This window comes from Phocoena phocoena, chromosome 3 (assembly GCF_963924675.1).
Source record: "Phocoena phocoena chromosome 3, mPhoPho1.1, whole genome shotgun sequence".
NCBI classification, from domain to species: domain Eukaryota; kingdom Metazoa; phylum Chordata; class Mammalia; order Artiodactyla; family Phocoenidae; genus Phocoena; species Phocoena phocoena.
This window is the reverse complement of record NC_089221.1, coordinates 119,033,715-119,057,739: the sequence shown is the minus strand read 5'-3', so window position 1 is coordinate 119,057,739 and position 24,025 is coordinate 119,033,715. Positions and strand designations below refer to the sequence as shown.

At 53.5% G+C, this 24,025-nt stretch overlaps 1 protein-coding gene across 1 annotated transcript; it reads left to right on the top strand.

Moving 5' to 3' along the window:
- Window positions 1–1,066: 1,066 nt before the first annotated feature.
- ARAP3 (ArfGAP with RhoGAP domain, ankyrin repeat and PH domain 3) lies at window positions 1,067–22,545 on the top strand. Its single transcript, XM_065874306.1, has 32 exons — window positions 1,067–1,593; window positions 1,705–1,766; window positions 1,872–1,983; window positions 5,717–5,917; window positions 6,063–6,132; window positions 6,404–6,524; window positions 6,614–6,798; window positions 6,879–6,985; window positions 7,218–7,417; window positions 7,516–7,601; window positions 7,752–7,934; window positions 8,020–8,155; window positions 8,774–8,890; window positions 9,341–9,488; window positions 9,596–9,698; window positions 11,543–11,762; window positions 12,454–12,517; window positions 12,764–12,927; window positions 15,227–15,439; window positions 15,710–15,815; window positions 16,903–17,050; window positions 17,378–17,446; window positions 18,130–18,204; window positions 18,303–18,417; window positions 20,026–20,154; window positions 20,234–20,367; window positions 20,605–20,687; window positions 20,784–20,819; window positions 20,955–21,018; window positions 21,119–21,256; window positions 21,459–21,497; window positions 22,060–22,545. Exons 1-32 carry the CDS (start codon window positions 1,067–1,069, stop codon window positions 22,543–22,545), a joined length of 4,641 nt encoding a protein of 1,546 aa, XP_065730378.1.
- Window positions 22,546–24,025: the final 1,480 nt, after the last annotated feature.

Here is a 24,025-nt window from a genome sequence, read left to right as displayed (position 1 = left end):
GATTTAGAGGTAGAGATGGAGATGGAGATGGAGTGGGGTAGGGACAGGGACAGAGTAGAGATAAAACTGAGGGAGACAGAATCCAAGGTAGGTCTAGGCAGTAGAGCAGGGTCAGGGTCAGGCTGGTGGAATGGGACAGAGCCTCAGAGACCTGAGTCCAAAGGCATGAGCAGGGCGAAGGAGGACTTGGAGAAAGCAGAGGTAGGGGGATGTCATTTCACATTGTGAGTTCCTGCAGGGTGGGTGCTCCTGTTTGCACACACGTATGTGAGAAGATGCTGCAGAGTGAAGACCCTGGTGTAGCCCTGGTCCCTCATCTCTCTGACTCAGTTCTCTGCCCCATCCTCACTCCCCAAGTGGCCTCTGCTCAGATGTTGGTACTGCTTAGAGCTCTCTGGGCAGCCTGACCAAGGGAGGCAGGATGTGGGGGCAGCCAGAGCTGGAGGGAAAGGAAGGAAGTCTGAGCAGAGACAATAGGTGGAAGGGGAGGGGGAACTGGGAACGTCCAGGATTAGGATGGCCCGAGCCTGTACCTCAGCTCTGGAAACCAGCGGGAGTGGGATCTGCATCTCCCCTCTCCTCTTGTGCCACAGCTGCCCTATCCCCACGCTGTGCCACAGCAGGATTAGGGCGCATCGTGGGCCCTTCCTCCCCACCATCCCCCCTTCCCCCTGCAGGGGCAGCGTTCCGGCCTCTTGTCCCAGACTTACTTAGTTGAACGTGCAGTAATGCAGAGGCAGAGCTTTGACCCGGACACAGGGTGGGCAGGAGCTAAGGGACCAACACTGCCATCGATAAGCCAACTTGCTGTGAGCCCTGGGAAAGCCTCTTCCCCTCCCTGGGCCTCAGTTTCCTCATCTGCAAATGAAGGGGTTCACCTGCAGTGAGAAAGCATGTTCTGGGATGGCTCTGACCCCGGATTACAGGCCTCTGGTCATTCTTCTTTGGAGGAAGACTGGAGTCTGGTACCCCTGTCCAGGCCTCAGACTTTGGCACAGGGAGGGGGAATCTCAGCCTGAGCCCTCCCTTCACCCTGCCCCTCCCCCCAGCAATGGCCTGAGCCCCCATGGCTGCCCCTCAGGACCTGGACATCGCTGTGTGGCTGGCCACGGTGCATCTGGAGCAGTATGCAGACGTGTTCCGGCGGCATGGCCTGGCTACAGCGGGTGCAGCCCGGGGCCTGGGCCACGAGGAGCTGAGGCAATTGGGCATCAACGCCACAGGGCATCGGAAACGCATTCTGCGCCTGCTGCAGGCGGGCACGGCAGAGGGCTCCCCGGATCCCCAGCTGGAAAGTGCCATGGAGCCATCGCCCAGCCCAGCCCCCCAAGCGCAGCCCCCCAAGCCTGTACCTAAGCCCAGAACGGTATTTGGTGGGCTCAGTGGCTCCACCACCACCCAGAGGCCTGGGTTGAGTCCAGCTCTCTGGAGACCAGAAGCATCCAAGAGCCCAGAGCCCAGCCCGAGGTCCCCTCCTGTCCCTCAGAGGTCCTCCTCTGAGCAGCCTTCAGCCTTGAATACTGTGGAGATGATGCCCAATGCCATCTACTTCGGCTTGGACTTAAGAGGCGGGGCACAGACAGCTCAGGACATGTGAGTGGAGTTGGCTCCCTGGGGATCCCATGCTGGGGGCAGGGAGGAACAGGGCATGAGGACTTGTCCTTCCTTCTCTTTCCTTTAATGACACTAGACCTTTTCCCTAAGGGCCCCAGACAGCTCCCAGACAACTGCCCCCACTCCTGCCCTCAGGCCCACAACGGGCACAGGTAGGTGGGTTATCATGGGTTGGGGGAAGAGGGGCAGTGCCCTTCAGGACGTCAGACACTCTCACCTGACCTCTTCCCTGTCTCCCCTTTTTTTGCTCCTGCCAGTGCACATCATGGACCCTGGTTGCCTGTACTATGGTGTCCAGCCTGTGGGGGTCCCAGGGGTCCCCGACAGAAGAGAAGGCAGAGTTATCTGTCAGGAAAGGGCTGAACACAGGTGAGTGGTCTATAGCATGATGATGGCAGGAAGAGGGGCAGCTTGAGGAGCGGCTGAGCTGGTGGTGGCCATGTTTCCCGTTATTTGTCAAATGTGCATTGAGTTTCCACTGTGTGCCAGCCGGGTTCTTGAGGTACGGGATGAATATGACAGACCCAGTCCCCCATTAGGGAGCTTGTGACTCAGTGGGGACAGACAGGAAATAAAACAGGTAGACAAAGAAATGGATGTATGATTTAAAATAGGGAGAAGTGCCTTTCATTCCTTCATTTAACTATCTTTATTGAGCACCTACTGAATGCCGGATATCGTTGTAGATACTTGGGGTAGATCAGAAATCCCTGCCCTTGTGGGGAGATAGTTAATTAACAACAGATATAATAAATGAGCTACACCATACGTTAAAAGGTGATAAGTGCCATGGAAAAAATCGAACCGGGTAAGAGGGCTGGGATGGAGTGAGGGGGGAGTGGACTGCAGTTTTTCAGTAAGAGTTGCCATTATTAAGAGGATGACATTCAAGCCAAAACTTGAAGGAGGGGACGGAGTTAGCCCTCTTCTAGGAGAAGAGTGTTGCAGGCGGGAAGAGTGGCCAGAATAGAGGCTTTAAAGAGGCCAGTTGCCCACAGGGATCCAGGAGTGATGACAGGGTCGGCCGGGCTGGGGCAGAGTGGGGCAGGGTGGGAAGAGTTGGGGGAGATGCTGCCATCAGAGCTGTAAAAGGAGCCAGATGGGTACGACCTTGTAGGGACTTGCTTTTACTCTAAGTGAAATGGGAAGGCAGCCACCGGAAGGTTTTTTTTTTTTTTCTACGGTACGCGGGCCTCTCACTGTTGTGGCCTCTCCTGTTGTGGAGCACAGGCTCCGGACGCGCAGGCTCAGCGGCCATGGCTCACGGGCCCAGCTGCTCCGCGGCATGTGGGATCTTCCCGGACCTGGGCACGAACCCGTGTCCCCTGCATCGGCAGGTGGACTCAACCACTGCGCCACCAGCGAAGCCCCGGAAGGGTTTTGACTTACATTTTAAGAATCCCTCTGGTTGCTGTTTTGGGCATGGTCTGTAGGGGGCAAAAGCAGAAGCAGAGAGACTAGTTTAGGAGGTTCTTGCAGTGATCTAGGTGAGACATCTCAGGCTAGCGTGATGGGAGTGGAGATGGTGAGAAGTGGTTGGTTTGGGTTGTATTTTGAAGGCGAACCATCCTGGTAAATTGAGGTGTGAGAGAAAAGAGCAGTCAAGAATGAGTTCAGGGGTTCTGGTCTGAGCCTGTACTGTCCGTTGTGGTGGCCAGTAAACAAGCGTGGTTGCTGAACACATGAAACGGGGCTAGTCTGGTGTGAGCTGTGCTGTAACTATGAAACAACCACATTTCAAAGATTTAGTTCCACAGCACTGTTCTGAGCAACTGGAAGTCCCTCGAGTTGCCACGGTCGGAGATGAGGAAGACTGGGCATAAAGCAGAGGTAGGTGGGGGGCAGATTAGGCGTTCAGTTTTAGATGTGTTGAATTTGAGGTGTGTACTATACACCCAAGAAGAGGTGGCAAATAGGCCACTGGATATACAAGTCTGGAGTTTGGGGACAAGGTCCGAGCTGCAGATCCAGATTTGTGAGTTGTCAGCATTTGGATGGGTATATGTAGCTGTGACTGAGTGTTGAGAGAGCAGAGAACCAAGCACACTCCAGTATCAAGAGGTTTGGGAGAAGAACGACCAGCAGAACAGGCTGAAAAGAAGTGGTTAGTGAAGCAGAGGGAAAAGCAGGAGAAGTTGATGCCGCAGGAGCTAAGTGAAGAAAATGTACAGGGAGGAGGGAGAGGTCAGCTATGTCAGATGCTGCTGAGAGGCTGGGTAAGTTGAGGGCTGAGAATTGACCTCTGGAACTGGTAACATGGAGGTCGCTCGGGACCTTGACAAGTGCTGAGGATGAAAGCTGGATCAGAGTGGGCTCAAGAGAGAACGGAAGGAGAGGAGTTGCAAATGTGAAGACAACATTTTTTGAGGCGTTTTTCTGCAAAGGAGAGCAGGGAGTTGGAGTGGTTACTGAGAGTAGAAGTGGAGTCAAGAAGGGGGTTTTTATAGCATAGAATGCTACGTATGTTCATAGGTGAATAGGGATGACCTGGTAGAGAGGGAGAACTAGCTGATGTAGGGGAGAGAAAAGAGAGAAAGTCTGGAGCGATGTCGTTGTGTAGGTGAGGGGACTAGGATCAAGTGCTCAGAGGACGGACCGGCTTTAGACAGGGCTATTTATTCCAGTACCAGGAGGAAGGCAGTGTGTGTGTGAAATGGGGCAGATGAGGCGCTGGGAGTCTGCGGGGATTCTCGTCTGATGGCTTCAGTTTCTCAGTGAAGTAGGAAACAAATGAGGTAGAGGTTCTCAACCTCAGCTGCACTACATCCTGGGGAACTTTTTTTTTTTTACCGGTATACGGGCCTCTCACTGTTGTGGCCTCTCCCATTGCGGAGCACAGGCTCCGGACGTGCAGGTTCAGCGGCCATGGCTCACGGGCCCAGCCGCTCTGCGGCATGTGGGACCTTCCCAGACCGGGGCGTGAACCCGTGTCCCCTGCATCGGCAGGCGGACTCTCAACCACTGCGCCACCAGGGAAGCCCCCTGGGGAACTTTTAAAACAACAGATGCCTGGGCCTCATTCCCACAGACTCAAATTTAAGTGTCTGGTGTGGGGCTCATATACAGGTATTTTTAAGTTTCCTGGGTGATTCTGTGCATCTGAGGTAAGGAACCACTGGAAAGTGATAGAGAATAATAGAGGACTTTCTGAGAAGGAACACTTGAAGGATGAGAAGAAGCAGTCCAGGGAAGCGTGCTCTAGGCAGAGGGAACACCATGTGCAAAGGCTCCAAACCGGGGAAGAGAATGTGGCTGGACTGCAGTAAGCCAAGGTGAGGGCGATACAGGGTGGTTGCCATGGGTCTCACTGTACAGAGTCTTGCAGGCCCTGGTAAGGAATTTCAATTTATCCTGAGTGCGAGTGGGAAGTCATTGTAGAGGTTCATGCTGGTGAGTGAAATGCTCGCATTTGCATTGTTAAAAGAGCACTCTGGTGTCAGTGGGAGAACGGATGTTTGGTGGGAGGGTGCGAGTGGAAGCAGGTGACCAGTTAGGCGATTCTCTTCACCTCGGTGAGAACTGATGGAAGCGTGGTCCCCAGAGAGAAAGGCAAGAACTTTCTGGAGCAAGAACCAGTCAGGCTTATTGATGAGATATGGGCAACTGTGGCAGAAAGCCATCTACTCAGCCCTTCCCCAAATTTTCTGCCAAGTAATCCTAATGGCAGAGGCGAAGGACTGAAATTTTTTGTTTGTTTGTTTTGGTTGGCTTTTTTTTTTTTTTTTTTTTTGCAGTACATGGGCCTCTCACTGCTGTGGCCTCTCCCGATGCGCAGGCTCAGTGGCCATGGCCCACGGGCCCAGCCGCTCCGCGGCATGTGAGATCTTCCCAGACCGGGGCACGAACCCTTGTCCCCTAGCATCGGCAGGCGGACTCTCAACCGCTGCGCCACCAGGGAAGCCCAGACTGAAAGTTTTCAAATGCAAAGTCCAAGTGTGCTCGGGGAAGAAGCTCCATGCTAGTGTTTTGGGTTCTCAACCTCCCTGTTCCCCTGTTTGAAAAGCAGATCCAGTACCTGCCAGGCATTCCACTAGGCGCTGAGGGTGGGGCTGTCCAGGGAACTGGGTCTAACGTGCGTCCCTCTCTGTCTTGGCTCCCACAGGCTCAGCAGGCAGGATCTGGAGGCACGAGAGGACGCTGGCTATGCCAGCCTTGAGCTGCCGGGGGATTCCACCCTCTCACTGCCTGCCCTGGACGCGGAGACCAACGATGACCTCATTTCACCCTATGCCAGCTTCTCCTCCACGGCAGACCGCCCCACGCCCCTGCTCAGTGGCTGGCTAGACAAGCTCTCCCCTCAGGGGTGGGGCTGCTGGGAATGGCAGGGGAGGGGGGCGTGGGAGGCCGCGTGGTGGTGGTGGAGGTCAGGCCCCAAGTGCTCCCAGCTCCTAGGACGCCCCGGGATGCAGCTTCCACCACTTACTGATCTCGGCCCCTGCCTTCCCCAGAAACTACGTCTTCCAGAGGCGCTTTGTGCAGTTCAATGGGAGGAGTCTGATGTACTTTGGCAGCGATAAGGTGGGTCCGGGAGATGCTACATGGGGCCTGGGGAAAGGGAGAGGGAGAGGCAGGGCTAAGGGAGGCTCAGGATTGGAAGGCCAGTCCCCCCCTGCTGGGGGAGGCAGGTACCGCATGACTGGTGTCAGCATCTAAAGGAGCTAGGTTAGCAGCTGTACCCCACTGCTTGCGGAATGACTGCTGATCTCATTAAAAGTTGGCACTGGCCCCCCCGGGGTCAGCGCACGTGGCTGAGTTCCTGTCCCCATGGGCCCATGGTCTGTCCCTCCAGGACCCCTTCCCCAAGGGTGTGATCCCTCTGACAGCCATAGAGATGACCCGCAGCAGCAAGGACAACAAGTTCCAGGTCGTCACCGGCCAGAGGGTGTTCGTGTTCCGCACAGAGAGCGAGGGTGAGGGCCAGGGCCTCCCGGGCCAGGGCAGGGCTGGGGAGGCCAGGTGAGCACACAGCCGGCTGACCCTCTTCCCTGTCCCCCGCCAGCTCAGCGGGATACGTGGTGCTCCACGGTGCAATCCTGCTTGAAGGAGCAGCGCCTCCTGGGCCACCCCCGGCCCCCGCAGCCACCCCGACCCCTTCGCACGGGCATGCTGGAGCTGCGTGGGCACAAGGCCAAGGTGTTTGCTGCGTTGAGCCCCGGAGAGCTGGCCCTGTACAAGAGTGAGCAGGTGAGGAGGGCTGGGCTGGGGCCGAGGGGCCTGACCTATAGCCCATTCTGGCCTCATTGTGCCTGCCCCGACCCTGCCAGGCCTTCTCTCTGGGCATCGGGATCTGCTTCATTGAACTGCAAGGCTGCAGTGTCCGGGAGACCAAGAGTCGCAGCTTCGACCTGCTCACACCGCATCGCTGCTTCAGGTGGGGCCCAGACTGGCAGGAGGCAAGGCTCGGGGAGAGACGTTGGTGGAGGCACAGGGGTGCAGAGGACCCGGGACCTCCTCAGTAGGATTCAGTGGGCGTGCACTGACAGGAGGCCAGTGAACAGGGTCAAGGATGTCAGGAAGGTCTGGGCTGGCCCACATGTGGCCAGGGGGATGGAACAGGTCGGGGGGGTGTGTCCATGCCCACGGACTGGCTGTCCACCCCTCAGCTTCACAGCCGAGTCTGGGGGGGCTCGGCAGAGCTGGGCGGCCGCTCTGCAGGAAGCAGTAACCGAGACCCTGTCTGACTACGAGGTGGCTGAGAAGATCTGGTCCAATCGGGCAAACCGGTACTGTGCGGACTGTGAGGCCTCCCGCCCGGACTGGGCCGCTGTCAACCTGGGGGTGGTCATCTGCAAGCAGTGCGCAGGTGAGGGCTGGAGCCTGTAGCTGAAATGGGGCGAAGGAGGGAGTTGGGGGCAGGAGGGCTCAGGGTGCCCCTGCCACATGCCCTTCACACCCTAACAGGTCAGCACCGGGCCCTGGGTTCTGGGATCTCCAAGGTGCAGAGCCTGAAGCTGGACACAAGTGTCTGGAGTAATGAGATAGTGCAGGTGAGGAGTCTGAAGAGGAGGAAAGTTTGTGTGGGGGGCCGGGGTTGCGGATGGAAGGAGAGCCTGCAGAAGAGGCCTTGGGTCCTCCTTGGGGCAGGATTGGAATGTCTGGGGACTCTTGAGTTGCCTCTGCCCCTTGTCATCCTACAGTTGTTCATTGTCCTGGGAAATGATCGTGCCAACCGCTTCTGGGCAGGAGCGCTACCCCCAGGTGAAGGGCTGCATCCAGATACCACCCCTGGCCCTCGGGGAGAGTTCATCTCCCGGAAGTACCGGCTAGGTCTCTTCCGGAAACCCCACCCTCAGTATCCAGATCATAGCCAGCTTCTCCAGGTAGGAGGGAGGGCCGGGGCTGATGGGGAGGGGGGAAAGCAGTCTCTGAGTTGAAATGCCTAAACGTGCAGTGTTCTCCCTGTAGGCACTGTGTACAGCTGTGGCGGGACCCAACCTGCTAAAGAACATGACCCAGCTCCTCTGCGTCGAGGCTTTTGAGGGAGAGGAGCCCTGGTCCCCTCCAGCCCTCGATGGCAGCTTCCCTGGTCTCCTGCCCTCAGGTAATCCCCACAAATGCCTCCTCTCTCTCCCTGCAAGAACTCCCAGCCCCGATCTGAGCCTTGGTTCTTCCGGGGGGAGGGGGGAGGGGCAAATACCTCTCACCCAGCCCATCACAATGGTCCAGCCTGGGCAGTTTCCCAACCCTCCAGGTCCTCCAGGTCCTATTTCTTGATGTTATGAAATGACCACTGTCTGGAATGGATCTGGAGGTTTGAGGTGTTACTGCTGGCCGACCCCTGATGGGATAAACCAGTAGGCCGGGTCCCACCTCCCCAGGGGTAGTCTGATCATAGAAATGGTCATGTTATAGAGGCTGGTCTCAAGTAGTCGTGCCAAACGGGTCAAGACACTTATAGGATGGCCCATGCTCTGAGGCCTCCACCCAGAGCTGACTTGTGGTGGGGACAGACAGTGGGCAAGACCTGGCTTAGAAGCCTCGTCACTTCCTGCCACACTCTTTTCTAATCTAGGTGGCGAAACGTCCCCACTGGGCTCTACTTGGCCATGCTGCCAGTGGAGTTGGGTCCCACTGTCTTGCTTGATTCAATCCCTTCCCAAGGAGGTCAGGCCGTCCCATTACACTGGCTTGACCTGACCACTTCTCCTTCCCCTTGCAGACCCCTCCCCTGGCGTGTACAATGAGGTGGTGGTGCCTGCCACTTACAGCAGCTTCCTGTACTGTGGTCCCATTAGCAACAAAGCTGGACCGCCACCCCCTCGCAGGGGCCGAGATGGTGAGAAGGGAGGGCAGAAACCCTCTGGGATGCGAGGAGGTGGGCAGAAACCAGGATGGGCACGGGTGTTCCATAGAGGGACAGGGAGGAGAGGACAGGGATAGGACATGCCTTGGAGTGGGCTGGGTGCCGGGAGTCAGAGAGGGACCATGGCAGGTGGCAGCATTGGGTGATGGTTGAGAGGCTGTGCTTTGAAGTCAGACTGTGGAGGTCAAATCCCAACTCTGCTACTTTCTACCCATGTGACTTGGGCAAGCTGCTCAAATTCTGAGCCTCAGTTTCTCCTCTGCAAAACAGGAGTGAATGTAAAACCCACCTCTTAGAGCCGAGAAGATTACATGAGATCATACACAGGCAGAGGGCTTGGCATAGGATAAATATCTGGTAAATGGGAATTCTGACAGTGGGGACAGACGTCAGCCACCTGCTGACCATCGGTTTCCTTCTTAGCTCCCCCCCGACTGTGGTGCGTGCTGGGTGCGGCTCTGGAAATGTTTGTGTCAGAAAGCAGCCCTGAACCCCTCAACCTCATCCAGCCCCAGGATGTCGTATGTCTGGGTGTGAACCCCCCACCCACTGACCCAGGTGACCTCGACAGGTAACACCCGCCATGTTCCCTGAACTCCCCTTTTCCCTTCCTGAGCCTGAGCCTGCCAACCCCCTCACTCACCCCCATTCTCCGCCCGGACCTCATCTTCTCTCCAGGTTCCCCTTTTCCTTTGAGCTCGTCCTCACTGGGGGGAGGATCCAGCATTTTGGCACAGATGGAGCTGACAGTCTGGAGGCCTGGACCAGCGCCGTGGGCAAGGTAAGATAGCCGAGACCCCCTCCCTGACAGCTCATGGTTTCCCTGTCCCCACCTGCCCCCATCCCGTCCTCTCTTATTCCTACAGCCACTCCTACCCCTTCCACTAACAGCTAAGGTTGACTGAGCGCTTATTCTGTACCAGGCCCTGTGTTAAACGCTGCCCACTCAATGTCTCAGTTAAATTTCACAACAACCCTCAGAGGTAAGGATTATTAATACTTCACACCTAAAGAACTCAGAGGTTATGAAGTCACGTGGTCAAGGTCACAGAGCTAGGAGACAGCAGAGCACAGGACGAAAATCAGGCCTCTGTCTCCAAAGCTCATGGGCCAAACCTCACTGTGCTGGGCCTCTTCCCACAGAGAGGCTGCCTCTGACTCCCACTCCCTTCCCCCAACCCTCAGATCTCCAAGTCCACAGGCAAAGCTGCCTTCATCTGTTCCACCTTCTCCATTCCCAGGCAAGCCACTGTCTCTCCACCCTGCATCCCCTCTGTGGCATTAAAAGTTCAGGCGCGAGAGTCAGATATCCTGGGACTTGAGTCCTCCAACTCTCACATGTGAGCTCTTCCATGTGAGTAGAGTGGTGTAAAAGACCCCACCCCCTAGTGTTGAGGATTAAGTGACACACGAGGCCTACACTGCCCGGCACGCAGCAAGCCCTCCGCCTGTGGGTGTTGAAGTAGTAATGGCAATGATGATGACAATCGCTCCCATCCTTAAACAGCTTTTCCCCCAGCCCTGCTCCACCTTCAACTCACCATCCTGGCGCCCTCCTGACAACTCCTTAGAAAGTTGTGTGCTCTGGCAGCCTGCAGTTCCTCCTTAACCCCTTGTAGCTGCCCCCCTCTGCCATACTCTTCTGAGCTGCTACCCTGCAGGTGGCTGGTGACCTGCCCTTGGTAAAGTCCAAGGGCCTCCTTCTGGCCTCACCAGGTAGTCTCTGCATCTCACATTCCTCTGTGGGAAATGCTCCCCTGCTCTGGCTTCTGACCCCACTCTCCTGGTTTGCCTGTAACTCCTCACCAAGAAGTTATCTCCGTATCCTCTAAGGGCTCTGTCATGGCCCTCCCAGCCAGGTCCAAGTCTCTTCGTATTATCTACTCTCCAAAAATCTAGCCCATCCTTTAAGGCAGTGCTACCCCAAGTGTGGTCTGTTAACCCATCCTGGCCCAGGGACTCTGTTATGGCCCATGACAGCTTAAGTACAGGGCTTGAGTCCGCATTTAGAGTCTCTCATAGCAATTTGACAGAGAGATTTTATGTGTGCAATCTAATTTTTAAAATTGGGGGCTTATTTTGTAATTCTTCTCATTTCATTTTTCTAGTAATTCATTTTGTTGCTTTTTAATGAAAGTGTTGGTTAGTGACAGATTGGAAAATTTTTTTAAAACTCCCTGTTCCTTCACCACAAGTAGCTTGAGAAGCACTGCTTTGAGGTTCACCTCGAATAGTCCTTTCTCCATGAAGCCTCTGCCCGGCCCCAAGAGGGTGGGACTTCCCGGGGCCTCGTGACTCTTCGGTTACAGCATGTAGCTACCCATTCTGTCTTCCCCTACATCCCAATTAAGGGCATAAGGCTGCCTGCCACACAGGGATCTTCTCTGGGTTGGCTGGAGCAAATCAAATTGAATTGCATTTCTTTCTTGTTTTTCTCCATCCACCTCCTGTCTCCTTCACCGGTCTTTCCTTCATTCTCTCCCCATCCCTTTCATTCCTCTGTTTCCTTGGCTTTCTCTCCATGTTTTTCTCTGCCTTTCCCTATCCCTCTCACTCTTACTTCTCTCCCCCACTCCTTGTCTCTTTCCCTATTTTCCTCTCTCCCCTTGTCCTCCTGCCTCACAGTGGTTCTCCCCACTGAGCTGTCACCAGCTGCTGGGCCCTGGGCTGCTGCGGCTGGGCCGCCTGTGGCTGCGGTCCCCCTCCCATACTGCCCTGGCCCCTGGCCTCTGGCTGTCTGGGTTTGGACTTCTTCGTGGAGATCACCTCTTCCTGTGCCCAGCATCGGGCCCGGGCCCCCCAGCCCCCGAGGACATGGTTCATCTGCGCCGGCTACAGGAGATCAGTGAGCAGGGCTGGGGGCAGGGATGAAGGGTGGCTATGGGGAGTTAGGGTGGGTAGTGGACCTTCATCTATTTGGGGGTCCCTATGGGAGACAGCAGGAATAGTGGATTCAGGCACAAGTTCTGGAGTCAAAGTGCCCAGATTTAGACCCCCACCTCCATCACTTCCTGGCTGTGTGACCTTGGACAAGTTACTTAACCTCTCTGTGCTTTAGTTGCCTCATCTTCACAACAGGCACAATATTAGGGTTGTAATGAGTTTCAAATAAGGCAATGCATGTAAAACACTTATCACAGAGCCTGTCAGGAGGCACCTTGTAGGTATTCAATAAATGTTATTTGTTATAAATGTTATTGTTATTATCATTATTTGGAGTTGCTTGCTTGTTGGGAACTGGGAGAAGGGACTAGGAATTCTCATTTCCTCTTAAAAGAGGAACAGTGTAGGATAGTGTTTTGAGGTTTCGGAGACAAACTTGAGTTCTATTTTATAGCAGGTAATCTGAGGCAAGTTACTTAACCTCTCTGAGCTTATGTGTAAAATGGGGATAACAATATGTAACTCACAGGATTTATTGCAGTATTGTTTGTAAGGCTCCTAGCATGGAACCTACATACCTTAAATACTTAATAAATATTAGTCACTATGATGAAGACGACAATGATGATAATGTCCAATGATTCTCCTCCCAGGTGTGGTCTCAGCCACTGACACCCCAGACAAGAAAGAGCATTTGGTTCTGGTGGAGACAGGAAGGTAAGTCTTGCCACTACCCTTGACTCTGGGCCCCCCTTTCTAGAGCACAGCTCACACCCTCCACCCTGGCCTGCTGGACCACTGCCCACTTCCTCAAAGTCACTTCCCTAGTTCAGGGGCCCTGTCTGGGTTGGGTGTTGTTGCCCCCTGCTGGTGTCTCTGGGAAGTCTGGTCCTTGTGCTCCTGGGCCTCTTAGTCGGAGGACTCCTCTGGAGCTGGCTCTGACTCAGGTCTCTTGGGTCTCAGGACACTGTATCTGCAGGCAGAGGGCCGGCTAGACTTCTCAGCATGGAACGCGGCCATTGCCGGGGCAGCCGGCGGGGGAGGCACAGGGCTGCAGGAGCAGCAGATGAGCCGGGGTGACATCCCCATCATTGTGGATGCCTGCATCAGTTTTGTCACTCAGCATGGTGAGTGGGTACTGGCTGACACCGAGTGGGGGATGGGTAACATGGGCGCAGCGGGGGAGGCAGGTATTTGCCCTGTGTGTGTGTGATTTGCCTTCAAAAGCTTTGCCTCCAGAGACTGCAGCCTGACAGCAACGACTGTATGACCCTTGGCAAGCTGCTTTGCTTTTGTGAGCCTCAGTTCCCTCATCTTTAAAATGGGGCTACTAACAGTGTCATCTTCCAAGATAGTTGTGATAGTGAGATAACACATGTAAAGCATTGAGCGCAGGACCTGGCAGGTAGTGAAGTGTTCCAAGGCAGCTGTTACTGGGGCGTGGGCATGGAATGAGGGTGGCACTGAGTTGCGACTGGAGATGCAGAGCCATGGAGAACAAAGAGGGGGCAGCTACAAGGCAAGAGCCACGCTGTGCGGCAAAATCCTTGGGGCTCTGAGCAGAATTATTCTGTGTGGGAGGTTTTCCAGCCATAAAGGATCAGCTATGCAAGGGGTTCCCAGAATTCTCTGTGAGTTTTTGGCCTCCGTTTTATTTTCTTTCCCAAGTAAGGACTAAGTTGAATCTTTTTTCCCCGCAAACCCTCTTTAGAAGGCTGGGCTCTTGAGAAGGAAAATTCACAGAAAACTAAGGAGGACAGTCAAGGGGAAAAAGACACATCCATGCACCGACAAGTAGTTGTGCTTACTACACGGACAAGGGATAGTCAGTGGCTAAAGACATTCTCCACGCCTTGGCAGTAGCCTCGTGCACTGACTTCCCCCACTCACTAGACCCCTATCCCCTTCCCAGCCTCCTTCGTGTTCATAAGAGGATTGAAGTAGGAGGCCCAGTGAAAAAGCCCTGGGGAAAGTGTGGGTGTTCTTCCCTGCTCCTCCACAGTTCCCGCACTGCCACTCTTCGTTCAACAAATGTTTATTGAGCTGCTCCCCTGTGCCAGACACGGGGGATATGGCAGTGAACGAGGAAGGTTATATGAAGCTCAGAGACTGGTGGGAGAGATGGGTAATAATTAAGAAAACAAACACAGTCAGTTCTCGTGATTCACAGTACTTATAGTCTATAAAGTCACTGAAAGGACTGGATCAATGAATGCTGAACCGTTGCCCCAGTGGAAATACAGGGTTAGGTTCCTGGGAAACTCTGGTCATAGTTTCATTAATTGATCAATATGTAACTTTGTTTTATGTGTGTTTCTGTTTAAAGACACTTTATTTTTAAGCTTCCATCTTTTTTTTTCCTCTTTTTTTTTTAAGTGAAGTATAGTTAATTCATAATGTTGAATGTGTTAGTTTCAAATATATGGCAAAGTGATTCAGTTTTATATATATATATATTTTTTTCTTTTCCATTATTGTTATTATAAGATATTGAGTATAGTTCCAAGCTTTCATCTTTAAAAAAAATTTTTTTTATTGAAGTATAATATTAGATAACGTACAAGGGTACAATATAGTGATTCACAATTTTTGAAGTTTATAGTCCGTTTATAGTTATTCTAAAATATTTGCTGTCTTCCCTGTGTTGTACAATATATTCTTATAGCTCATTTTATACCAAATAGTTTGTACCTCTTACTCCCCTACCCCTATACTGCCCCTCCCCCATTCCTTCTCATCACTGGTAACCACTAGTTTGTTCTCTGTATCTGTGAGTCTGCTTTAAAGATACCTTATTTAATATAAATTGTTGATTCGTTAATTTTGACCTCACAGCCAGCAATACTCAGCAACTCATGCCTGAACAAAGCACTTCAGCACTACACTTGGGGGCTAGTTTAAACAGTGAAATCCCCCCCAAAAAAGAAGCACAAGATGCAAAAAATGTGACTTTAACTATACCACGAAATGATACTTGTTTACCATATGAGGCCTTAGCTAGAAACATGTCCATCAGGCAACTCAAAATTTTCTCCACTTGGGCATGTTCACAAGTGACTGCAAAATGCCACAAGTATTGATTCGGGAGCTCCAAATAAACTTTAGCAAGTAGATGAATTCATAAGTATAGAACCTGTGAATAAGGAGGCCTGAGTGTAATGTGATTTCAGAGTGCTATTTAAAGATCAAAGTGGGGGAGGGGAGAAAGAGAGAGAGTGAAGGGTGCTGCTGTGTGATTAGGCAAGGACCTTCTGATGATGAGGGCTGGAGCAGGGACCTGAGAAGCAAGACCACAGAGGCCGATTTCTTCCTCTCTGACCCTCCTACCTCCAATAGCCACATACCATGAGGGGTGACAGACAGGATGGTGGGTGGGTGGTGGCAGGTCTTTGGGCAGCGGTGAGCTGAGATGATGGCCGTTCTCAGGGCTCCGGCTGGAGGGCGTATACCGGAAAGGGGGCGCCCGCGCCCGCAGCCTGCGGCTCCTGGCTGAGTTTCGGCGGGATGCCCGGTCAGTGAAGCTCCGACCAGGGGAGCACTTTGTGGAGGATGTCACTGACACGCTCAAACGCTTCTTTCGAGAGCTTGATGACCCTGTGACCTCTGCTCGGTTGCTGCCTCGCTGGAGGGAGGCTGCCGGTAGGTGCTCCCAAGATCCCTAAGAACTCCTCACCGACAACCAAGACCCAACCAAGAATTCCACCCACCCCACCAGAATCCCTGAGCCTCCCCTGTGGGATTGGGCGGCCGCCCTCCCCAATACTCCCCCACTGGAAGATCACCCAGGGACTCGGCTCAAGGCAAGGTGGGAAGGGGGCAGAAACACATGCATCCTGGGTTTGTTTCTCTAAAAATCCCTCTACTCTTCCTTCCCTGACCCTCTCCAACCCTTCCCCATCCCATCCCCAGAGCTACCCCAGAAGAACCAGCGCCTGGAGAAATACAAAGAAGTGATTGGCTGCCTGCCACGGGTCAACCGCCGCACGCTGGCCACCCTCATTGGGCATCTCTATCGGTCAGTACAGCCAGATCCCCTTGCAGGCTTCCTCCGTGACCCTTCATCACCTCTGTCCAACCCCCTGGCTTACATTCACATATTCATCCCACAGATAATTGTTAAGTGAAGGTATCACAACATAAAGGCTCACAGCGTGGACTTTGGAGTCAGACAGACCTAGGCCTTAATCCAGCTCCACTATTCTAGCGCATGACTTTAATTTTTTATTTATTTTGGCCACGCTGCGCGGCCTGCGGGATTTTAGTTCCCCAACCAGGGACTGAACCCGGGCCCTTGGTGGTGAAAGCTCAGAGTCCTAACCACCAGACCGCCAGGAAATTCCCTAGCGTGTGGCTTTAGAGAAGTTATTTGCTGTCTCTGAGCCTCGGTTTCCTCATTTGTAACAGGAAGATGGTATAAGGAATAGTATCCACCTCATAGGTTATACGAGATTTAAATGAGATGATCCTTGTAAGCTTCTTACTACAGCACCTGGCATGTATGTAGTAAGCGTTCAGAAATGGTGAGCAATCAGTATTATTTTGTTTTATTTATTATTCTATGCCAGGCAAAGATTAGATGTTGAAGACACAAAGAAGAATAAGATGCACACCTACCTTTACCAGTCTGTTGGGGAGACAGAATTTTAAATGATTCCAGGGTGAGCCTCAGCTCTGTTGTACTGATTACACTATATCACAGGGACTGGACAACTATGGCCTATGGGCCAGATCCAGCCCATTACTTGCTTTTGTAAATAAAGTTTTGTACATAAAATATAAAGTCATGCCCATTCATTTATATATTTTCAATGGTTCCTTTCACCCTACACAGCAGACTGTATAGCCTGAAAGCCTAAAATAGTTACTCTCTGTCCCCTTACATAAAAAGTTTGCTGACCCCTATTTATAAGTCTGTCTCTCCCGTAGACTGGGAGCTCTTAGAGCCAGGGTTTTGTCTAACTCACTGCCGTATCTCAAGCGCTTAGCTCAGGGCCTGGCATACAGTAGAGACTCAATAACCTTTTGCTGAATGAAGGGAGGGGTCGATGAACGAGTGAGCGGAAGCTCACTGCGTTCCTCATGACCCTCACACCCCTCTGCAGGGTGCAAAAGTGTGCGGCTCTAAACCAGATGTGCACGCGGAACCTGGCCCTGCTATTTGCACCCAGCGTGTTCCAGACGGACGGGCGGGGGGAGCATGAGGTGCGGGTGCTGCAGGAACTCATTGACGGCTACATCTCTGTGTTTGATGTAAGCTTTCCCAACCCCTGACCTACAGTCCCTCTTCCTGGACTCTGGATCCTGCTCACCCTAACAAAGGCCCAGCCTAGCCCTCTGAAGGCCTTCCGCATCAGGGACCACCTCCCAGAGCCCTGGGCCCCAATCTCCTGCAACTATGCTCCTAACATGCTTGCCCCACTGGTTCTTAGCTCTTCTGGCCTCTAACCCTCTCCTACAGGTGCTCCAGTCTTGCACATCTCTCCCTGCTTCCCTCCTTTCCCGGCAGCCCGCCCCCCCCACCCCCCAATGCACACACACACACACACACACACCTTCACCCTTTTGGCTCTTCCACAGATCGACCCTGACCAGGTAGCTCAGATTGACTTGGAGGTCAGTCTTATCACCACTTGGAAGGATGTGCAGGTAACTTGTCCTAACCCTAGATTCCCGAGTGGGCCAGGAGGGGACATCAGGACAGGAAGGTGACCTTCTGCTTCTGGACACTGGCCCTCAGTTCTTTGGGACACAGGAAACCCAAGGAGAGGAGTGCTTTGGGGAGGGGGTTTGGTTTAGGATTTGCTCCATTTATTCCACCATGAGGATTCTTTACAAAAGGGTGGCAGGAGCACTTCAGTTTCATGTGTAAGAGATCCAAGGAAGGGTTAGCTAAGTTAGACAAATAGGTGAGAAGAATAACAAATACAGTAGCAAACAGCTGAGGACTAATTATATTCCAAGCACCTGTACTCTCACTTTAGCATCACCCAACTCCAGGAGGTAGGTAGTCCCATTTTTTCAAGGAAACTGAGGTTTGGAGCGTCACTTGCTCAAGGTTGTACTGTAGCAAGTGGCAGAGTTGGAACCCAGACAGTCTGACTCCAAACCTGTCTTCCCAAGCACAACTGCACTGCCTTGGGAAGCTCTGTACACAGTTCCGCCATGCCTGGAGTTTTTTCTCTTTGAAGGACCTGAGCGATGTTTGGAGTGAGGGTTGGGAGGAGGCTTCTGTGGGGCGGGGAAGCACTCATGAGGCAACCTGAGGAGTCCTCTGACCTTGATTCTTTGCACCGTCTGGGTCCTCCTGATTTCTTTACCCCTCCCCTCAGCTGTCCCAGGCTGGAGACCTCATCATGGAGGTTTTTATAGAGCAGCAGCTCCCAGACAACTGTGTCACCCTGAAGGTCAGTCCTGAGGGGACAGGAGGGGAGATGAGAGGATGGTGGGGGGCAGGGGCAATGGCCTGACCGGCACGGGTCCTCTGCTCTTGCCCTGACCCCAGGTGTCCCCGACACTGACTGCCGAGGAGCTGACTAACCAGGTACTGGAGATCCGGGGGACGGCAGCCGGGATGGACTTGTGGGTGACGTTTGAGATTCGAGAGCGTGGGGAGCTTGGTGAGTATGACCGTGCATGTGCGCGTGCACATGTGGTGCGGGGTGAAAGTCACCAAGACTTATGTGTTACCAGATATGCAGTTGTCCACTGGCTCTTTCTCAGGACTCTCTGCTCTCTTGGCTTTCGTGGACCCCACAGAACCTAGGTTTCCCTTCCACAAAGGAGGCTTCTCTTTCTCCTTAGCCCAGACTCCAAATGCTGGAGGGACCCAGGGCTCAGTCCTCAACCCTCTTCCTTTCTCTGTCTACATTTTTTCCTTGGATGAGCTCATCCATTCCCATGGCTCTAAATGCCATTAATAAGCCGGCCCCCAAACGTTTATGTGTGACCCAGACCTCTCCTCTGAGCTCCGGACTCACATATCCAGCTGGCTACTTGACACATCCACTTGTACATCTTATAGCATCTCACATTTAAAACGTCGAAGACCAGGACTTCCCTGGCAGTCCAGTGGTTAAGACTCCATACCTCCACTGGAGGGGCTGCGGGTTCGATCCCTGGTTGGGGAACTGAGATCCCACAAGCCGCGTGGCACAGCCAAAAAAAAAAAAATGAAAAAAAAAAAAAAAGTCTAAGACCAAACTCAGTTCCCAGTCCCCTCCCCTAACAAAATGCCCAAGCCATTTCCTAGTTTCCCTAACTTGGTCAGTGCGCCAGCATTCACCCAGTTATCAAGGACAGACACTTGGGAGTCTTCTGGGACTCCTTCCTTTCCTTCATCTTCATACACAATGGGCAACTAGTCCTGTTGAGTCATTTCGGATCTATCACCTCTCCGTCTCCATCGTTACCACCAACCTAGTTGAAATCACCATGATCTTTCTGCTTCCCAGCGTTAACTACTAAAATGTACAGCCCGGGAAAGGGCATAGCTGGCCAATGTTCCCTTCTCGCCCCGCAACAATCCGTTTTCCGCGCAGCAGTCAATGAGCATTTCAAGCATAAATCATCATGCTATTCGCTTGGTTAAACCCTTCCAATGGCTTCCCATTGAACTTAAAATAAAATTCAAACCCCTTATTATAGCCCACAAGACCCTGAATGTCTGGCCCTCGCTTATTTCTCAGACCTCGTCTCACATAACGTATTCTCTTTGATTGAGCCACACTGACTGTTTAGTTCCTCAAGCACATCTTTCTAACTCAGGCCCTTTGGTGTTGCATTTTGTCACACCTGAAGTCTTCTTCCCCCGATCTCAGCGTGGCTTGTTCTTCCCAATCCTTAGGTCCTCTGAGTCTCATCTTCAAATGCCTCCTCTGAAAGGCTTTGCCTGGTCACCCTATCTCAGTAGCTGCCCTGTTACTGTCTCTCAGCTTCTTATTGCTTCTTTCAGAATAATGGTTTGTCTTTAGTTACCTCATTTACTTATCTGTTCTTCTCTGCTCCCTCGCCAGGCTGTGGGCTTTGTGAAGGCAGGCCGTGTGTTTCATGCTCCCCACTGTATCCCCAGGGCAGCCCAGCACCTGGCACAGTCAGTGCTAAATAATGTCTGTGGCTGGATGGTGGAATGGACGAATGAATGAATGAGTGACTGGTGGGCGAGGAGGGGGGCGCTCCAGGCAGTGGATCGATATCTGGTTGATACCCACCCTCATCTTGCCCCTTAGAGCGGCCACTGCACCCCAAGGAAAGGGTCCTAGAGCAGGCCCTACAATGGTGCCAGCTCCCAGAGCCCTGCTCAGCCTCCCTGCTCTTGAGAAAAGTCTCCCTGGCCCATGCCGGCTGCCTCTTCACAGGTGAGCCTCCTGCTTCAGCCCAGCACCTCCCAGGCCTCTTTCAGGGACCCTCCACCTAGCCCTGCCCATCTGTGCCCAGGTATCCGCCGTGAGAGCCCCCGGGTGGGCCTGTTGCGGTGTCGGGAAGAACCGCCCCGCCTGCTGGGAAACCGCTTCCAGGAGAGATTCTTTCTGCTGCGTGGCCGCTGTCTGCTGCTGCTCAAGGAGAAGAAGGTGGGCCCTAGGCGAGCAGGGAGGGATGCTGGGTGGCCGTGTGGGAGGATCCCTGATGGCACTGACCCTGTCACTCCACAGCCCATGTTCTCATCAGTCTCATTGCTTCCCTGGCCCTTTGACTTCTGTGACCCTTTGACCTCACACAACCCCAGTGCTTCCATGACTTCTTGACCTCCTTAACCACGATTCTTCTCTCTCACCTCTCAACCTCACTGACTGCCTTCGCGTTGTCAGAGCTCTAAACCAGAACGGGAGTGGCCTTTGGAAGGTGCCAAGGTCTACCTGGGAATCCGCAAGAAGTTCAAGCCTCCCACCCCGTGAGTTTTTTTCCCCAGTCCACACTTCTAGAGCCTTCCTGCTGCCCCCCTGCTGGCCTTTCCGATCACCCATCACCGTTCTCCTTTGCCTCTCAGGTGGGGCTTCACGTTGATCCTGGAGAAGATGCACCTGTGAGTACCTCCCAGCCTGGCTTCTCCTGTGGCCCAGTCAGGCTCCCTGTCCTCTACCTTCTCGCTTTTTCTATCTTCCATCCCTCTAGCTGTGACCCCTTCCCCTCCTGCTGATTCCCCTCTGATCACCCCCAGCTACCTGTCCTGCACAGACGAGGATGAGATGTGGGACTGGGCCACCAGCATCCTCAAAGCCCAGGTGAGGGGAAAGAGAGAGCTGAGGGGTAGGTCTGTGGACTCAGCACTAATCCTCAGCACCTCCCATGCCCACCAGTGCCATCCCCTCACCCTCTCTCCAGCATGATGACCAGCAGCCAGTGGTCTTACGACGCCGTTCCTCCTCTGACCTCGCCCGTCAGAAGTTTGGCACCATGCCTTTGCTGCCCATCCGTGGGGATGACAGTGGGGCCACCCTCCTCTCTGCCAATCAGACCCTGGTGAGGTCCCCCTAGCCTGCCCCAACCCCTCCGGGTCCCTGCTCACGCCCTTGCCACACTACAGAAAGGAGTGGCGTGCCTGCCAGCCTGGTGCCCCCTCTGCCTTCTCTATGCCCCAATCTCTACACCTGCCTCCTGTTGCCAGGCCTCACTGTGTCTCTGTGTCTCTCCCTCCCTGCCTCCCCACCCCACCTGTGCCCAGCGGCGACTTCACAACCGGAGGACCCTGTCCATGTTCTTTGTGAGTACTGTGCCTGCTCCAGCTGTGTGCCTGTCAACCCTGTGTCCCTGTATTCCTCTGTGCTGCCTGAGCCGGTGTGCTCTCTGTATTTGTCCTGATGCAGACCATCATTGAGTGTGTGTGTGTGTGTGTGTGTGTGTGTGAGAGAGAGAGAGAGGGAGAAAGAGAGAGAGAGAGACAGAGAGAGAGAGTACTGGGACCAAAAGGAATGAGGAAAACAAGGGATGGTAGGATGCGGTGAGGAAAGGGGGAAGTGGTCACAGGATCTGAGAAATAGAAGGGAAGTGGTTACGTGAATGCATTTTGGAGTCAGACAGACCTGGGTTCAAGCCCCAGCACCACCTTTTACTTAACTGTGTGATCTTGGGCAACTTACTTAACCCCTCTGCACCTCAGCTCACTCACCTGCAGTGTAACCATCATACAGGGTTGTTTTTGACATCATACATGCAAAGTATTTTGCAGCATCTGGTAAAGAGGAAGAGCTCAATAAATGTTAGCGATTAATAATCTGGTAACTCTAACTCTGTGCCTGCCTCTGGTTACCCCCATTCCCATCCAGCCGATGAAGTCATCCCAGGGGTCTGTGGAGGAGCAAGAGGAACTGGAGGAGCCTGTGTACGAGGAGCCGGTATATGAGGAAGTGGGGGCCTTCCCCGAGCTGACCGAAGACACCTCCACCTCCTTCTCCATCACACCGGAGCGGACAGCCAAGCCAGAGACCCCACTGGCCAGCCAGCGGTCCTTTGATCAGTCTCCTCTGCCCAAAGCAGGCCCCCTGGGCTGGGAGGAGAGACCACCTGAGCCCCCTCCGGGGCCCCCTTCAAAGAGCAGCCCCCAGTCACATGGGTCCCTGGAGGAGCAGCTGCTCCAGGAGCTCAGCAGCCTCATCCTGAGGAAGGGAGAGGCCACCGAAGGCCTGGGCAGCCCCTCTCAGCCCTCCAGCCCCCAGCCCCCGAGCCCCAATGGCCTTCCGACACAGACACCTGGCTTCCCCACCCAAGCTCCCTGCACTTCCAGTCCATCCCCCAGCCAGCCCCTCACATGACCCTGGCACCAGCAGTCTGAGGGGTAGGTAACCAAAGGCCCAAGCTCTCCCCATGGCAGACCCTGCTGGGAGCATCCTTTGCCCTGGTTGATAAGACTCTAGAAGCCAGTATGGTGCTGTGGAAGGAGAATGGGGCCAAGAGCTCCCGAGGCTGCGTCCTGCTCAGAGAAAGACAGGTCGTGGTGCCTCTCTGGGCCTCTGCTGACTTACCTGTACCATGAAGTAACTGAAATAAGGAGAATGGTGAATCTCAAACTGTTTCTCAGAGCTGTAAGCCCCGCATAGTTTCCCTCGAGAAGGGCAATTTCCGCTCTATGTATTTGATATGTAGGGGTTCTATGAGAGATCTTGGGTTTGAAAAGAATGGTTTTATGCATTAACAAAAAAAAGATTTGGAAGGCACAGATTTGAATGATCTCCAAGTTTATCCTACCCCACCTTCAACATTCAGAGACTACAGTGAAGCCCCAGAGTGGGGAGGTTGATTAGGGCTGGGAACTGGGGCAAAGAGGAGCCAGAAAGGATGCGTCACTGTTAATAAACCTTGGAACAAAAAGACTGCCATTTTTTACTTCATTCATTCAATTATTCAACAGATATATATATATATATATATTTTATGTGGTACACGGGCCTCTCACTGTTGTGGCCTCTCCTGTTGCAGAGCACAGGTTCCGGACACGCAGGCTCAGCGGCCATGGCTCATGGGCCCAGCAGCTCTGCGGCATGTGGGATCCTCCTGGACCGGGGCACGGACCCGTGTCCCCTGCATCGGCAGGTGGATGCTCAACCACTGCGCCACCAGGGAGGCCCCAACAGATATATATTGAACACCTAATTGGTGCCAGCTATTGAGGATATAGTGTGAACAAAAGAGATGGGGGTCCTTGCTTTAAGGGGAACAGAATATGCACACACAAACAAAGTCAGGGCTGTGAAGAAACTAAACCAAAGTGATGTGCTTGTGGAGGTGACATTTGGGCTGGGTGGAGGGTAAAGGTAAGAAGCCAGGCATGTGGAGTGCTGGGAGGAGGAGCACTCCAGAAGGAAAGGGAAGGCAGTAGGCATGAAGGCTCTGCAATGGGAAGGGAGTTGGCATGTTGGGGGAAGAGCAAGGAGGCTGGAGTGGCTGGAGCACCGTGAGTGGGGAGCTGGACAAGAGTATGGGCTGAAGGGGGAAAGACTGGCAGGGACCCAGTGATGATCAGCCTTGTGGGTCATGATTTTATTCTGAAGCAATTGAGGAGTCTTAGGGAAGAGAGGGATGAGATTTTGCTTCCTTTGAACAAAAAGATCGATCACTCTGGCTGTTTTCTGAACAATGGGTTGTAGGGGGAAGACTGGAAGCAAGGAGGCCAGATATCAGACCAGGAGACTGATAATGGGGACTTGGACCAGGTTGGTGGTTCTGGAAATTGAGGGAAGTTGATCAATGGGAGATAGAACCTATAGGCCTTGCTGATGGATGGAAGGTGGGGGT

What these genes read in the sequence shown, in the direction of transcription:
- ARAP3 (XM_065874306.1), top strand. Translation starts at nt 1,067, where the DNA reads ATGGCTGCCCCTCAGGACCTGGACATCGCTGTGTGGCTGGCCACGGTG. An exon ending in CCCTGTACAAGAGTGAGCAG is followed by an intron (nt 6,799 to 6,878) that starts GTGAGGAGGGCT and finishes CGACCCTGCCAG; the next exon opens with GCCTTCTCTCTGGGCATCGG. An exon ending in GGAGTAATGAGATAGTGCAG is followed by an intron (nt 7,602 to 7,751) that starts GTGAGGAGTCTG and finishes GTCATCCTACAG; the next exon opens with TTGTTCATTGTCCTGGGAAA.